This window comes from Xiphophorus maculatus, chromosome 20 (genome assembly GCF_002775205.1).
Source record: "Xiphophorus maculatus strain JP 163 A chromosome 20, X_maculatus-5.0-male, whole genome shotgun sequence".
In the NCBI taxonomy this organism is placed as follows: domain Eukaryota; kingdom Metazoa; phylum Chordata; class Actinopteri; order Cyprinodontiformes; family Poeciliidae; genus Xiphophorus; species Xiphophorus maculatus.
In genome coordinates this window covers 21,566,624-21,584,642 of record NC_036462.1, presented here as the reverse complement: position 1 = coordinate 21,584,642, position 18,019 = coordinate 21,566,624, and the positions used below count along the sequence as shown (strand labels likewise).

The 18,019-nt window shown below is 40.7% G+C and overlaps 1 protein-coding gene and 1 long non-coding RNA gene across 2 annotated transcripts; one reads left to right on the top strand and one right to left on the bottom strand.

Moving 5' to 3' along the window:
- Positions 1 to 32: 32 nt before the first annotated feature.
- Positions 33 to 16,766, top strand: LOC111605833. The gene is made up of 7 exons (XR_002751849.1): positions 33 to 144; positions 398 to 444; positions 1,491 to 1,608; positions 11,316 to 11,371; positions 11,505 to 11,603; positions 12,345 to 12,388; positions 16,682 to 16,766. It is a non-coding gene; the product is annotated as an uncharacterized LOC111605833 (long non-coding RNA).
- Positions 1,605 to 16,683, bottom strand: LOC102221959 (E3 ubiquitin-protein ligase MARCH9-like). Its single transcript, XM_023324726.1, has 4 exons — positions 15,801 to 16,683; positions 11,499 to 11,654; positions 3,205 to 3,397; positions 1,605 to 2,001 (listed from the first exon to the last, which is right to left on the bottom strand). Exons 1-4 carry the CDS (start codon positions 16,149 to 16,151, stop codon positions 1,682 to 1,684), a joined length of 1,020 nt encoding a protein of 339 aa, XP_023180494.1. The 5' UTR covers positions 16,152 to 16,683; the 3' UTR covers positions 1,605 to 1,681.
- Positions 16,767 to 18,019: the final 1,253 nt, after the last annotated feature.

The following is an 18,019-nucleotide window of genomic DNA, read 5'->3' as shown; positions in this document are numbered from 1 at the left end:
CGTCATCAGAAAGCGTCCGGTGAGGGTTGCCAGGTTTGTCAGAATCACCGTCGACAAAGGCGCTTTTCACTTTAGACGTGAAAGTTCTCATCGGAAATAGAGAACGCAAAAATTACACTCACGTAGGAAGAGGGAGAGTGAAAGGTAAGCATCCAAGAAATAACTCAAGTAAGAGTAAAAAAGTATTTTGTAGAAAGGGAAATCAAGCAAAGACTGCTCATAACGTCGGATTTAAGACTTTATAATGTCATCAGGCAGACAAAAATATAAGACCATGAGCAAATGTGTAGATTTAAAGACTAAAATGAAAAAAAGAATCCAAATGAATAATAACAACTTAATATAATTACTAAATAACAAAGCATTTCTCCAAAAGTTACTGTCTCTGTCCTTGCAGGGTCACAGAGGGGCTGGTGTTTGTCTCCAGCAGTCATTGGAAGAAAGGTGGGACAGTTTCACACATTTTACACCAAAACATGTTTTTCTGCGAGGCACAGATTAACATGTCTCCTCCCTGAACTGTATAATGGCAGAACATTCCCATGTTGTTTATATTTGTATAAACTTGTTTGAATAGATGAAAGTGGGAGCTTCAGGCTTTTAGTAGCTGAATCCAAAAATTAACCAGATTTGGTTCATTTTCTCTTTCTGATACCTTATGATGTCTTGCTATTTTTTGAGAAAACACTGTAGACATAAATAATTCTGGTCATACCTGAGCTGACACAGAAAGTGGTTAGACTGATTTTCGTTATTTTTTTTAGTAACGAAAAAAAGGTTAAAAAAAACTCTTTTAAGGCTTTTTGCGCATTTTAATAGATGAGAGTTTTCTCCATCTTGAAATATTTGTTTCAAACCGAACAACAACATGAAACAGGCATATTTGTCCTTCAGTCAACACACACTTTAATACAGACATCAGTTTAAAACTTTTGAACAAATATGCCACATCAACTTTTTTCTGAAGGCGGGCATAAACTGTATCCGTTAAATCTTTTAGGAGTGCTTGCATGTGCGGGTTTGTGTTCCTTTGTGAAGGTATATGAGGGCAAAGATGGGAGCAATATTAATATCTGTTTTTACATGTTTTTTTTCTTTTTTATATAAATAAAATAAAGTTAAAAAAAGTCTAAATCACATTTTGAGACATTTATCATGGTAAAAATTGTCACAGGGTTTATAAATAAAAAGTTTACCCAGGTTTTTGGAGAATAATTCCAGACTTTTCCAAACGTGACTTTCCAAAGTTCTGTATCCTTTACCTGCATTGTGAAACCTACGACATTAAATTTCACCATGAGACTATGGCAGAAACTTCAGCCGTGGGCTGGCTTTCAATATGTTGAAGGGAGAAAGGAAGGAAGAATGCGTTCAGAAAAGGTGTTATTGAACAAAATTTGGAAATGTTATTTTTTTTCATCCTTTGACTATCTTCTTTCATGCTTATTCAGACCAGGAGACAATTGAAATCAATATGTTTTTTCTTCCAGCCATGTGTTTTTACTCAGTCCTACATACCACTGGTCTGCCTTCCTCACATTTCAGAAACAGACGGTTCTTCACAGCTCAGGGCGAACCTGAGAGCCCATCTTATCACTTCAGTCTCAGGTACTTTTTATGGCACGTTAGGATTTTATTTTATCAGCACTTTTGTTTCCTCCTCAAAGACCGTAGCATGACTTCACACCGTGGTCACTCTCATGACCACCTCCTGGTTGGCACCATGCAGGTTCGAGGGCCTCAGCTGGCTGAGGATGTGCAGGATAGTGTAGCCACAGTGGTGGGTGAGGATGGCCCTGATGTGTCGACTCGTTCTCCGTCCGTCGGCCGCGATGCCGTTTGAAAAGTTCCTTTCGACTTGACCGGCGGATTTGCTGCTTGAACTGATGGAGTCGCCCAGATCCTTGGTTTTCTCATAATTCAGCACTTTCCACTGCTGGTTCACTGCCCGCCAGCGCTTAAAGATCCGGTAAACAGATGATCCTTCGTGGATTATAAGGCCTGGGTGTTAAGGGCAAAAGGTCGGGAGAGATTGGGGCAGGAAATAGTCTTACAAACAGACAAACAAGTGCTTGTTCAACAACAATCTGAGAGCACTAAAAAGTACAGAAGGTACGTCATGTACCAGGATTGTATTTTGGAGATTTACAGCCAGACATGATGGCAAATAACATACAAATAGTCAATAAGTGTTTGTTACTTAAATGTGGGCTCAGACTTGTAAACAAGTACAGAACATTTTGAGAGAACAACTAATCATAAATCTCTTCATCCTCAACAGATTAATTTAAGTTATTGTGGCCCACAGAAACCACTGCTCCTGAGCTGTAGGAAATATTTTAATGATTTTTTAAAACTGTCCCTTTATGAAGAGGACTGTAGTTCACTGTTAGTGTTGGCTTCAGTTTGCTCTAGAAATTGATTGTGTTCTAGTTGGAAACTGGAAAACTGGTGGAGTTTGATTATTTTTGTTGTTAGTGCAAAAAGCTAACTACTGATACCAGACTTCAATCCAGTATATTGGATTTTTGTGCAGAGTAACACAAAATAGAACATGACTGTAAAGTAAAAGGATAAACTGTTTTCCAAAATTCTTGCAAGTAAGTTTTATTAAATCAGTTTGAGAAACTATCGTTTGCTGCTCTTTCAAGTCAGGCCTTATGTAAAGACAGACATTCGTGCCCATTCTCCTTTGCAAAATAGCTGAAGCTCAATCATTTTCAACATCATTAGCACCAATTCCTAATCTGTACTTTGACTGGGCCACTCTAACTCATGAATATGTTTTGATCTAAACCATCATATCATAGGTCTGGATGTTTGTTTGGAGGTGAAAATCTCCCCCAGTCCCAAGTCCTTTGCTGTCTTCAACAGATTTTCCCCTCAAGGTTGTCCTGGTTTTGCTCAATTAATGTTCCTGTCAACTCTGACCAGGTACAATTCCCATGCTGAAGGAAAGAATCCCCACAGTATGACGCTACCGCTACCATGTTGGTGTGCAGCATTAGTTTCCTACCACAAATAGCTTCTCTTCCATAAAGACCAGATTTGTGGAGTTGAGTTAATTGCTGCTGGGTCAGCAGATTCATCTGTCTCTCATATTATAATTTACACTCATGTTTGTGACTGAAATAAAAACTTATAAAGCACTTCACCACATATGAAAACCTTTACAAAGCACATCAAAGAGCTCCAATCTCTTACCTACACATACCACGTCCATGAAGCCGTACATGCTGTAGCATATCTGGAACAAAAGGTCCTGCCGCTGCCACTTGGCCGAGGGGCTGAGCGACGACCACACCAGCCAGGAAATGCTGGCAAATAGAAAGAGAGAGCCCAGGACAATGGCAGCAATCTGCACCCTTTCAATCACAGTCAGAGAGATGGCCTGCCACTGGACACAAAGAGAGAGAGGAAGACAGAATGCAAAACAATCCCCAACAATTTTAAATCTATGTACAGTATACGTATGCGTAATGAACAATGAACGGCTGTTGTCTAGTGAAATTCATGTTTATCATGGTGGTGGTGAAATTGAGAGAGGTTTGTGTTTTTCGTGGGGTAACGAGATTCGATCCATTTTGAAGAAAAACAGTTTTCTGCTTTAGAGAGAGAGTACGCTGCACATGTGGCATACAGGCCATTTTGATGGAATAGTCGTGGTAAATTAATACTGTTTTGTGTTTATTAATACTGTCTTGTGTTTCGTTGTGTGTTATTTACTAGTGGTGTCGCAGGTTGACGTGGTTGCGGAGGGGGTCAATATCACTCCGCCGTTGCTAGGTAACGACGGTTGTGGAACGTTGGCGAGTGTGCTTTTTTTTTCTAACGGCTGTTAGGAACGAGACCGCTAACGGAGTTACTTTGTAACAATTATTAAATTAAAATGTTGCGGACTCAATCTCAATATCTCTTTTGATTGTTTGTCACCGTTACATTTTTGGCGAGCCAGCCCCAGGAGGAGTTTCAGCTAAAAGTAACTAATCCAAACGAGACGAACCGAAGACGGAGGAGAAACTACCGATGGAGCAGCTTCAAGACGAAGTGAGCAGAACGCTGCTGATGCTAGAGAAGTCAGAGCTAATTTTAGTTTGTAAACACCTCAAGAGTGATGAACCTCCAGGAGGGTTTACTGGCCAAACTCGGCGTTCCCTCATCAGACTAGCAGAGACCACACTGGACGATATCGGAAATGAGGAAGAACCTGAATCGTTTCAACGGTTTCTCCAGAATTTAATCACCTTCATGGAATCCTGGACGTCGGATGAGCCCAGAACACCAGAACAGACACAAGCTGACGAAGGTGAATTAAACTCACTAAAAGTCAAGTATAAGGAATTCCAGGAAGAACATAGCAAAGCCCGACAGCGCATAGAGGAGGAAATTGGGGTTTTAGAGAAGAAACTGAGCATGACAATGCATATGGAGGAGACTGAACCACACTGTGCTCCATCACCTCACATACCAGAAGTGACCCTCAGGCGGGAGTTTCGGATTTGTGGGCAGATTGGAGAAGCTGGTCAGAGGGATAAATTGTCCTATACAAGCCTGATCAACCAAATTGAATCTGGGCAGAGGAAAGGATATTCAGAGACTGAGATCCTGGAAGCAGTCATACGGGCCATAAGCCCAGGGCTTCACCTGAGAGAGATGCTGGAAATCAAAAGAGGACTGACACTGTCCACTCTGAAAATTATCCTAAAAAGCCATTTTAAAGTGGACTCTTCCTCTGACTTCATCAGCTGATGAACATCTCACAAGATCCAAAAGAATCTGCACAGAATTTCTTATTTAGAGCTATAGAACTGAAAGAAAAAATGCTCTGGAAATCAAAAGAAGAGGATGAAAGCGAACAATTCAGCCCAGAACTGATACAAAGGAAATTTCTGCGTTCCATAGACACCGGACTGCTAAGCGATGCAGTAAAATTCCAACTAAAACCTTACCTGACTAATCCTGCAGTATCAGATGAGGTCCTAATTGAGCGGGTGAGTGAAGCTGCAAACTTAGAGCAAGAAAGACAAAAAAAAACTGAGAAAAAGTGCAGTGAGTAGGTTCCCGAAAATAAATGAACTGAGAGCTGAAGGAGGCATACATGAGTTTCAACCTCCTTCCATGGGAGAAGCTGCAACCACAAGTGAGATAGGGGACACAGTGATGACCAAAGATGTACTGAGAGGGGCCAAGAAAAATCGAAACACAGAACAGGAAGCAGGAACAACTAAACTCATCGAAGGACTGAAGGCTGAAATGTTAGAACTAAAGAAACTGGTGTTGGAAACAGTGGAGATTACTAAGAAACATCAGACAGAGAGAGCTACCACACACAGCTACCGCAAACCCAGAGGTTGCCCAGCCTGTCTAGAAGCACAGTCAGGGGAGAGGTGCACTCACTGTTATAAGTGTGGTCAAGGAGGACACCTTGCCAGAGGCTGCCGTCAGAACAGGGGACAGCAGGGAAACTGGACAGGGCTGCTGGGCCGGGACCCTCAGTAGCCCCACACAAAACACTCAGTCCCACCACAAACAAACCAGGCTCCCATACAGAACTTTCATCTACCCCAACAGCTCACTACATGAATCCACGGAGCAGACAGAAACTTCTGAACCTCATAGGTAAGAGATGCATTGTTCATTGTTGGATGGATGCCACTCCAGTAGAAGCATTATGGGACACTGGTGCCCAGGCATGTCTCATTAATGAAGAATGGAGACAATTACACTTACCACACCAGCGAGTTAGACCTCTGAATGAACTACTGGAGGTGGATACACTTATTGGGCTTGCAGCAAATCAGACACAAATTCCTTTTCTGGGCTGGGTGGAAGTGGAATTTAGACTGGGCAAAGATTCACTCTCAGCAGAACCCCTGTTGGTACCAGTACTTGTGTCAAGTGACTCCAGTGTGGCACAACAACCAATAATTGGCTACAATGTCATAGAGGAAGTGCTAGGAGACAACACACTTAAACACAGGAAACCGGAAGTCATCCAAAATGTGTGTGGAGCCTTTGCTGTCACTGTCCAAACTGCACAGACAATTGTCAAACTAATTCAGACATCAGATAGTCAGGTTGATGTGGGTCTTGTGCACACAGGGAGAAGTCGAATCAAATTAGCAGCTGAACAAATCACCATCATCCATGTTAAAGTTAATACTGGAACTCAGTTCAGAGGAGAGGACCTTCTTTTTGTTCCCTCGGAGGACTCGGTGCTGCCAGAAGGTGTCAGTGTTCAGGAGGGTCTCATGACAGTTCCTACAGAAAACCCAGGATTCGTATCAATCCCAAATTCCAACACCAATAAGTATAATGTTACTCTACATCAGCGTGCAGTCCTGGGGCACCTAGAAGCAGTAAAGACAGCTTATACTGTAAATGCACAACAGTTGAACATCACTGTTGGTGAACAACAAGATGACCCTTCACACAGAACAAAGCCAGCTGCAGCTCAGTCCCTGATTATCAACAGCAAAGCAGAAAAACAGAAGCCAACACAGTGGGATCCTCCAGTTGACCTCAGCCACTTAACGGAAAGCCAAAGACAGACGGTGAGACAGATACTGAGAGAAGAGTGTCATGCATTCGCCTATGATGAAGGTGACATAGGTTTAATTCCCTCTTTGAAACTTCAAATCACTCTGCATGACACTACTCCAGTGAAGAAAACATATATGTCAGTTCCCAAGCCATTACATCAGGAAGTTAAAGAATACCTTCAAGATCTACTGAATAGAGGCTGGATAACTCAGTCACGTTCTCCATATGCATCACCAGTGGTATGTGTGAGAAAGAAAGATGGGGGTCTGAGGTTGTGCTGTGACTACCGGGAATTAAACAAAAAATCTGTCCCTGACCGCCACCCTATTCCCCGAATCCAAGACATGCTTGATTCTCTAACTGGCAGCTCCTGGTTCTCTGTATTAGATCAGGGGAAGGCGTACCATCAAGGGTTTCTGGATGAAAAAAGTCAGCCCTTAACTGCTTTCATAACACCATGGGGTTTGTACCAGTGGATCAGAATCCCCTTCGGTTTGAGTGCTGCCCCAGCAGAGTTCCAAAGAAGCATGGAGGAATGTCTGATTGGTTTAAGAGATGTGATATGCCAGCCCTATCTGGATGACAATTTAGTTCACAGCCCAAGTTTTGAGGATCATCTCAACCACATGAGAACTGTGTTACAAAGATACCAGAAGCATGGAGTGAAGCTGAGCCCAAAGAAGTGTGAGGTGTTCAAAAGAAGAGTGAGATTTCTGGGACGTCTTGTCTCTGGTGAGGGCTACACGATGGATCCAGCAGAAGTGGCACCAGTTCAAACTTTGAAGGAGAGAACCCCCACAACTGTAGGAGATCTGAGAAAAATGCTGGGATTTCTCTCCTATTATCGAACATATATACCCAACTTCTCCAGAATAGCTAAGCCCCTCTACCAGCTTCTGGCTAGTCCACCGGAAAATCAACCTGAAAATCCACCATCAGGAAAGCAAAAAGACAGACGGAACATCAACACTGCAAGAAATAAAGGTAACCTCCCATCAAACACTCCCATTCACTGGACACAGAACCATCAAGAGACAATAAACACACTTATTGACAAACTCACTGAGCCTCCCATCCTTGGGTATCCAGATCTCACCCAACCATTTATTCTGCATGTTGATGCTTCCCAGGAAGGGTTGGGAGCAGTTCTGTATCAGAGACAGAATAACAAAATGGTTGTCATCGGGTATGGATCTAGAACACTGACCCCACCTGAGAAAAATTATCACATGCATTCAGGAAAATTGGAATTTCTAGCACTCAAGTGGGCAATATGTGAAAGGTTTAGAGATTATTTGTACCATGCACCTCATTTCACTGTATATACAGACAATAACCCCCTGACCTACATTCTCACCACAGCCAAGTTGAATGCCACAGGTCACAGGTGGGTTGCCCAACTTGCCGATTTCAATTTCACCATTAAATATCGACCAGGCAAACACAATACAGACGCAGATGGCCTCTCTCGCATGCCACTGGACATAAATGACTTATTGCAGCAATGTACAGAAGAAGTGACTCAGGATGTGATTAGTGCTTCAATTCAGGGAGTGACTGTGCTTCAAGATGCCCCATCTGTCTGGATAACCACAGCTCACATCAATACACTGGACTTAGTAAGGGATGCCTCTTCACCTTCATTGCCTGCCCCACTAACACCAGAACAGATCAGAGAAAGTCAAAAAAAAGACCCTCTCATCAAGCGAGTCATGCATTATAAAAGCCAAGATCAATTCCCCCCCAGAGGAGTGGTGAAAACCGAGACTGCAGATGTTAGAGTGCTCTTGAGGCAGTGGCGAAAACTATATATCAGCGATGATGGGATCTTATACAGAAAAGCAGGACATACGTCTCAGCTAGTGTTGCCAAAAGAACATCATCCGTTAGTGTTTCGAGAATTACACAAAGAGATGGGTCATCTGGGGGTCGAAAGGACTCTGAATCTGATCCGAGACAGGTTTTATTGGGTCAGAATGCAGCAGGACACAGAACATTTTGTGACCCAAGTGTGTGAGTGTCTAAAGTCAAAACGACCACAGAGAGCAGCCAGAGCACCACTGATGCCAATTGTGACAACACGTCCATTCGAACTGGTTTCAATTGATTTCCTGCATCTAGAGGCCTGTAAGCAAGGCTATGAGTATATTCTGGTTATAATGGATCACTACACTCGCTTTGCACAGGCCTACCCCACAAAAAACAAATCCGCAAAAACAGTTGTGGAAAAGCTATTTGATGACTTTGCCCTTCGCTTTGGCTTTCCGGAGAAAATCCACCACGACATGGGGAAGGAATTTGAAAACCAGTTGATGGCTCAACTGCAGAGGTGTTGTCACGTGCGAGGGTCCCACACTACCTGCTACCACCCACAGGGTAACGGACAAGTGGAGCGATTTAACAGAACCCTGCTGTCTATGCTCCGTACGCTCACAAGTGCGCAAAAGTCTGACTGGAAAAAGTCGTTATGATAAGATGTAAGATGACGTAAGATGGTGCACGCATATAACTGCACCCGCAGTGACACCACCGGCTTTGCTCCATATTATCTACTCTATGGGCGATCCCCACGTCTGCCGATAGATCTCCTGTTTAACATACAGCCAAATGAAACACAGCAAAGCTATGCTGAGTATGTCAAAGATTGGCAAAGCAGGATGCAGCAAGCCTACAAGATCGCAACCAAAACTGCCACCCGTGAATCGAACAGAGGAAAAAAAGGATATGACAAAAGAGTTTATGGAGCTGACCTGCAGCCTGGGGGGCGTGTGCTTGTACGCAACTTATCAGAGAGAGGAGGTCCTGGTAAGCTCAGATCCTTTTGGGAAGATAAAGTGCACATCATCACAAAGAGAAGAAGTGATATCAGCCCAGTATATGAAGTAGTACCAGAAGGAGGTGGCAAAAGACGTGTGCTGCATAGGAACCTCCTGCTCCCTTGTGACAGTCTGCCAATCGACAGCCCAGAAATAGACTCAAAAATGACAAAAAGGACTAAAATGACTAAGTCGAATACATCTCCATGCCATCTTTGTCAACGAGAAGAATCTTCAGACAGTGAGATGGATGAGGAAATGGAGCTAGTGTGCCAGTTTCCTCCTGCTCAGCACAATGGTCACCGAGCTGTCAGCTTAAACCCAGATGCTGAACCATTTACACCAGACCAGCCTGACCAAGACAACGCATCGAAAGTGAATGAATCTCAGGCTAATTGGATGAACAACATACCAGAAGAAGAAGATGGAGGCCAAGACATGGAGCTACACCAGGATCGCCCTGAGCCATCTGCAGAAACAGCTACTGAGGAAGAAGAGGATGCAGCTGTTCCACCACCTGCATTCAGCTACCCAAAGAGAGAGCGTCGCCGTCCGAGGATGCTGACCTATTATGCTTTGGGTGAGCCAACCATGGTGGAATTAGGCATTAAAGAACTACCTGTGAGTATGATCCCAACCGGTAAAGAACTTTGGCGACCCTGGGTAGTTCCAGGTGTTAAAGTACAGAGTTAAAGACACACTGTATATAGGTTTAAGAACTACATTTAAAAGAAAAAGACTATACTTGAATTCTCAAAAGACAGTTTATTGACTGTGCTTTCAAGACAAAAGACTGGTATCAGAAAAAAACTGTGGCTGAAATTAAGGTTCTGTTACACTAGAGAGATGATCTGAACATATTTAGAAGTATTTGTAACTGGACATTTGTAATCTAAAGTGACAATATCCTCTGTTAGTGGTGGACACTATTACAATAATATGTAATATATGTATGTAATGAATGTCATGTTAAGTACCTTACTTATAACATCACTTCCAGTAAAAGGTCTTTAAAATGTCATAGGACATTTTTTTTTAATGAGGGGGAGAGTGTGGCATACAGGCCATTTTGATGGAATAGTCGTGGTAAATTAATACTGTTTTGTGTTTATTAATACTGTTTTGTGTTTCGTTGTGTGTTATTTACTAGTGGTGTCGCAGGTTGACGTGGTTGCGGAGGGGGTCAATATCACTCCGCCGTTGCTAGGTAACGACGGTTGTGGAACGTTGGCGAGTGTGCTTTTTTTTTTCTAACGGCTGTTAGGAACGAGACCGCTAACGGAGTTACTTTGTAACAATTATTAAATTAAAATGTTGCGGACTCAATCTCAATATCTCTTTTGATTGTTTGTCACCGTTACACACACACTGACTACCTGAGCTTGGTTTCTTTCTAATTAAATTCAAAGTATAAACAATATATTCATAATGCTTAACTAGGCACTTGTTCCCTCCATGGTTTCATTTGCACAAGAGCTTCAGTTATCCAAATTACCTAATAACTGGTACTGTGTCACAATCATACAAATACTCATTTTAGAGAGACAGACAAAGATGAATAAGAAGCAATATGCAACAAGACAGGGTAATAAAAATGTATTACATAAATTAATCTTATTTTAATACAACTTTTACATTGATTAACGTCTTTGGAGTGGAAAAAAAGAATACCCCACATTCTTTTTTTAGCTTTGTTTTACTGCCCTGAAACCACCACTCCCACATTTAACAATGCATACGACATAAATGTCAGCAAGAACTCCAGTAAACCCATCACTCCGCCACGCTTCAAAATAGAAAAGATTAAACAATTTTAAACCAACTAGAACTGCAACAAACTGGGCTGAACCAAGACCCAAGTTTATTTCTAAATGTTCTTTACCCTAATTTGTCTGAACATATAATACATCTGGCATAATGGCACAAGAAAGTAATTTTCTCTTCTGCTTTTTGTAGACTCTACTGTGTGCCATTGTGTCGACTTAATAATCACTGAATCTCACACAGCGATGGTAACATTTTCTGTTTTTTCTTTAACCACTCAAATATTGTAAAGCGTTTTCTTTCTGAGAAGCAACCTGGTTGTCCAAACCCTGATATATTCATTAATTGATCTCCTTTCTTGTTCTGGGTGTGTACCTGCAGTGGGTTTTTGGTGCTAATGGCCAGAACCTGGTACTTGAAGTAGCAGAGCTCGCAGCTCCAGGAGCCTCTCTCACTGATCCAGCGGATGAGGCAGGACTGGTGAGTACAGCGCACGGAGCCGTCACAGCGACAAGGGCTCAACAGCTCCCCCTGCAGGACAAAGACGCGTTACTGCATGAGACGAGCAGCTGAGTTGCTTATTGAAACGTTGAAAAAAAAAAAAAAAATATATATATATATATATATATATATATATATATATATATATATATATATACAGTACAGACCAAAAGTTTGGACACACTTTCTCATTGAATTCAATGAGAAGGTGTGTCCAAACCTTTGGTCTGAACTGAGTACAGACCAAAAGTTTGGACACACAGTTGTGTCCAAACTTTTGGTCTGTACTGTATATATATATATATATATATATATATATATATATATATATATATATATATATATATATATATATATATATATATATATATGAAGACAGAAAAATAAATAAATTAAGCATAACTTCACACCCAACACTGTTGACAGCATTTCAGGGAAATTCACCAGCTGTGGACGCTGAATAGTTAGTCCATAAGGTAGGAGTTTTAATTAAGAAAACAAAAACAGATGCTTTTAATCAAATCTGCATATAAAAATATTTAAATACACAGATGCAGAGCAAATGACACTTATCAGCTCTTCAGAAAACCACAAACAAAAGCCCTAAAATGCAAAATATGTGTTTGAAAAACCTATAAAATAAATGTAACAGAAGCATTTTTTTTAATTAATTCAGAGTTGTAAAGAATTTGATGCAGTGTTGTTGTTGTTTTTTTTTAGCAACTATTCAAAATGGGAAAAAGAGAAGAAACCCTGTTATAAAGGTGAGATGTGTTTTGAACTGCATAAGTTGGAAAAAAGTACAAGTAAATATATACTTGCCAGAGCAATTGAAAAGTTAAATCAGCTGAGATTGGGATGAACAAGGCTTAAGGGGGGATGTTGGGGTCATTAACAGCAATTGCTTATTTTAAGGGTTTCAACATCAGGAGTACCAGTATTGTAGAAACTACATGAAACATGAACTGCTAAATTTTTACCTTCAGGTTGGTGATATACAGAAAATACATATTATTTGTAGAAAACAGTCACCACAGAGTCAGTTTCTGTCCCCAGACTGTCACTCTGATGAATACAATAACGAGTTTGGGATGTGGGTAATTAACTACCGTGAAATAAAATGACCATATTTGCATTTCCACAACCTCCTGTCCTTTTTTTTAGTTTCTTTGTAAATGTTTCCAAAGGGCTGTACATGTACATACTGTTCCTTTAATCATTTATTGTATTTCTTTTACATATTAATACTAGATATCCATATGAGTGCTTGAAACCAAAGTCAGATTCCTTGTTTGAGCACAATCTTGGTCAATAAAGCTGATTATTGACCAAGACTGGTCAATAATCAATCTTGGTGATCAACTCGGATTTGATCGAATGGGAGTTTTTAACATTCGGCTATATTTCCTTTTCCTCTTAGTGAATCATTTTATTCAGATACAATAAAAAGGGACAGAAATAGACTGATATGTAAAAGTTCATTTGAACTACAATTTCCTACCTTCTCTGCATTTAAAACAGCCTAATTTTCCTGTGGCTGCAACTCACAGCGATAAATGACCTTCATCAGTAACGATAAATCCAGCATCTATTTTCAGACCCCTTAGATGTCGTTGACTCGTCTTCCTCTTTTCGACAGTTTCACACGCGTTCCTCCTCTTTAGGGCGGCTTCGCTGTTATTCTCTTGAACATGATTTGTTTTACCATATTTTTGACAGCTGCAGAAGGTTTTGTTTTTCTCCTTTTCTAGGAAGGTAATTGCCACAAAAAAGTGCTTTGTAAAAAAGAAAAGATCATTAACATTTGAAAATGAGTGACATTGGATCATAAATGCCTGAAAATGTCTTAATAGAAGACGGTTGCATTCCTTTGATTATTTTTTACCAAAAGGTCTTTGCTGTTCCCACTGCAAAAACACAAAATCTTACCAAGTATTTTGGGTCTAGTTTCTAGTGCAAATATCTTAGCAAACTTGAAATAAGACAAAACTAACTTACAAGTAACTTTTTAGTAAGATAGACAAGCTTGTTTTAAGTAAATAATTCCTTAATATTGATGAAAAAGTTCTAGTCCCATTGGCAGATTATTTAATTTATAACAAGACATTTTGTCCCATGTTGCAAGTTAATTTATCTGCCAATAGAACAAGAACTTTTTCATCAATGTTAAGGAATTACTTACTTATTTACTTACCTATATCTTGCTGAAAAGTTACTTTTAAATTAATTTGTATTATTTTAAATGTAGTAAGATATTTGCACAAGAACCGAGACCAAAAATACTTGGTGAGAGTTTGTGTTTTGCAGTGTTCCCCTATCTGGATCAGTCTACCTCTCTACATTAGATCATTGATCATCTAAAGAGACTCTTTAAGATCCACTTTAATTAACTGATCAAATATCTTTGAATTGAATTCGAATCACTGACTTTTAACCCCGTTGATAACCTGACTTTTTAAGTTTCTAATGTCTTTTAGTCTGTTTTTTGTTTTCTTTTTGTCATCTATGCATGTTGCAAAGCACTTTCTGTAGCTCTTGTTGTTATGAAGTGCTACATAAACAAAAATTAAATCGACAAAATCTGTCAGTGTCAATGTATTTCTGGAGTCTATAAAAAGTTTGAGATTGGGGCTGAAGTTCATCCTCCATTAGTACAACAACTCAAAGCACAAAACCAGAGAGCCACAGTGGAATGGTTTAGATAAACGTGTTAAAATGGTCAAGTCAAAGCACACACCTGAATTCAACGGATAATCTACAGAAAATGTTGCAGAATTGAACCCAGGGTTGCAGATTTAAAAATAAGTGTCACTATGAGGCATTCACGGTCCATCTGCTCCTGAATGCCTTCATACGAATACATTTGGCTTCATCTCATGAAATTTTCCCCTAGTCCTCCAAAGTAATCAGAAAACATCTGGAGTGGTGTGTTTTTTTTTCTTGTTATTGTAATCATTCAACTCCCTGAAGGCTCTCAGTCTGACAGCTCTATTTTCTGACTGACTCCGGGGGATGTGTGAGGTCTTTAATTAGTTTTATACCTGGAGAGGAAACAAAAACTTTCTGACACATGCAGCGGCGCATGCTGCTCACAAGTTCAGTCCAACACTTTGTGGAAATGGGATTTAAAACGTATTTTTGCTTTGCATTTGATGTTTTCACACTTTCTCAAGTAAGAGCAGGGAAGCTGGCCAGTGTTGATGGGAAGATGGCTGGAGCTCAAACACAGGATCTCGCTCGATGAAAACTTGTTAGAGGCTGAAAAAGACTTGAGATTCAATGAAGGTTTACCTTCTAGACAACAAACCCAAACATACAACCATAGCTGCAGTAAAATGATTTAAATCAGGGCATATTTATGCATTAGATGAAGTCTAATTTTTGAAGACTTGATCAGTTCTGTTCACAGATGATCTCAATGCAATATGATTAAGTTTAAGCTTTTTCTACTTGGAGATAAAGGCAAAAAGAACCGTTCTTCTCCAGAGCTCAAAACACTTTCTGTTTTAATTACAGCAAAAATACAAGTCAATATGGTATTTTTTTAAAAATGTATTTGCAGAAAATATGAAATAACAGCTCTGTTCTGCTTTCTGGTGGTTTCTATGGTGCTGAGTTTTCTGCTCAGACTATTCTTAAAAGAAGCCCTTTGTCTACCTGCAGCTATTATTAGATCACCACTGAAGTTTGGTTTAATCTTAGTCACTATATGACTTTACTTTGAAATTGGAGCGCGCTGCATGGAGTGTTACAGATGAATGACTGTGGAAAACAACAACACACAAAAGCTTGGATATGTTTGGAGTCTTTGTTGAGTCTCTGCACCATCAGGATGATGGTTTAAACAGTCGATATTTTTTTTTTTAAACCAAAGCCTGATTTAAATTTCGTCACACCATCATCATCATCATCATCTCTGGCTTCTCTGATGACTCTAGAGACTAGATTTTATTTTGGGAGGGTGTCAGATTAAATCGGGGTTGATTGCAAATGCATGGGAGGTGTTTCAAGATTTTTATTTGTGCAAAAAAAACAAAATGTACCATGTTATTTTCCTTCTACTACCAAACCCGTTCATCTTAACTAACCTCATTTAACCATGTGGAGACACTTTCCTGATAATGACAACAACAATGACCTACCCCGCTTGACTTGTGTTCAAACACAAAAGTTCACCTTTTCTGGCCCCTGGAAGCAGATCCTGCACTGCTGTGCTTGCACCGCGCTCTCAGAGAGACTCGGCAGGGAGGACGCCTCCAGACCTCCTCCTCCTCCTGCTCCCTGGGGTTTGTCTCCTTCTTTATCCCCGGAGGCCAGGCTGGGTGGTCGGGGCCCGTAGTACTCCTCCTCGTCGTCCCGGTGGGAGCAGCTCATCTGTGGCCAGCCACAGCCTGCGATGGTGAAGCCTCTCATCCTGCTCTGCTCTGGGTCTGTGCCTGGGTCAGTCCTCCGGCTGCTCGAATCCGAGTGCATCAGCAGCAACACTTTGAGTTCATTGAAAACCGTTCCAAGACGACACTTGAACATGTCTCAGTACCTTCACAGCACAGGCACAGCCCTCTTTTTTGTTATTCCTTTAAAACATCATAATTATTAGTATTATTATTAAGTCTACTATTGTGAAATTTATCATGGCAAGCACTTCACATCTTGTTATATTAAAAAACTACCAAAAAAAGCATGCTCGAAACATGATAGGCTGGTAGATCAGCCCATGGCTCTTTGCATATCCTGTTGTTATAGCATGTGCACTGCAGTCCGACCAATGAGGAAGGGTTACTGTTTATCTTTATGGATGGAGGCGTTTTCTACCGGGATTCAATTACAGAGCTCTAAACCAGGAGCCCCGAGCCGCTTAAAGTCAGAATGGGAAGGTCCAGCTGCGGTCCAGCAGGTCCAACAGGACTCAGTAGAGGTTCTGAGTGACAATGAGGAGCTGTCCAAGGTGTTAACATCAAAATATACCCTGTCTGAATAAGAAAATCAATACGGGTCTCGAAGGGAGGTCGGTCGTCAATAAAAACCCACTTATTGAAGGCATTTGTGTTTTTCATTAGGAGGAGGTGAGCAGCTTGTGGGAATCCTTTGTTTCTCCGCGGTGGCATCCATGAACTCCCCTGCTGTTTCTGCGGACTTTGTCCCACGCCGCGTCCTCCTGAAGCAGCTCCGACCGCAAAGTTTCAGGTTTTAAATCGGTTCCGTTTTATCCAAGCGGTGAAGGAGCGTTGGACGTCGGTTCAGGGTCAACTCGTCCCCGAACCATCCCGGCGCCGCAAGCAGAGAAGACGGATGAGAGGAGGGGAGAGCAGGACTCCTCCAAACACGAAACAATGTGCCGAAATTACGCAGCGCCGGTCCATGGTGGCTTGGTTCAAACCGCCGCGCAAGATCCTCAGCAGCACAGACCCTCTTCACATGGTGAAATCCCGACGCGATTCGGTTCCTCACCCCACAGGGTGCTGACAACGAGTCTCCATCTCCTCGTAACAGACCGCAGTGAAGTTAGTTTCAAGTTGGATATTCGATATTCGATATTCGAGCTCCGCGGAGTAAGCGGCGTTTAGCTCAAGGTTGATCCGATTTATGAACGCTACTCTCGGCCAGCGGTTCTCCACCGCTCCCGGCCGCAGCGCCCGAAGGTTCACTTAGGGACTATCAACAAATTACCGAACCAAACATTCCTGTCAAAGAAATGTTAATAAATGCCTTGAATTGTAACCAACTAACTAATTGTCAGTGCTAATTCATGCTTTTACATGAGCCAAAATAGCATCTATAAAATTTTAAAGTCATATACAATATTTTCAATAATTTTAATATTAAATAATATAATGTTTTCTTCAATAGCTTCCAGGTCATTTGACCTATTGACTCAAAATCACTTTGAAATAATTATACTAGTCTCTTTAGATGAGGCACAGTCATTTGTTTTCCATTTTAAATCATTTTCAATTTTTAAAGAATTTATTTCATCAAAATTGAGAGTTTTTCTTCAATAGCTTCCAGGTCATGTGACCTATTGACTCAAAATCACTTTGAAATAATTCTAATAGTCTCTTTAGATGAGGCACAGTCATTTGTTTTCCATTTTAAATCATTTTCAATTTTTAATTAATTTATTTCATCAAAATTAAGTGTTTTTCTTCAATAGCTTCCAGGTCATGTGACCTATTGATTCAAAATCACTTTGAAATTGTTCTACCAGTCTGTATAGATGAGGCACAGACATTTGTTTTCCATTTTTAGCCATTTTCCATTTTTTAGGAATTTTTTTCTTCAAAATTAAGTGTTTTTCTTCAATAGCTTCCAGGTCATGTGACCTATTGACTCAAAATCACTTTGGAATAATTCTAATAGTCTCTTTAATTGAGGCACAGACATTTGTTTTCCATTTT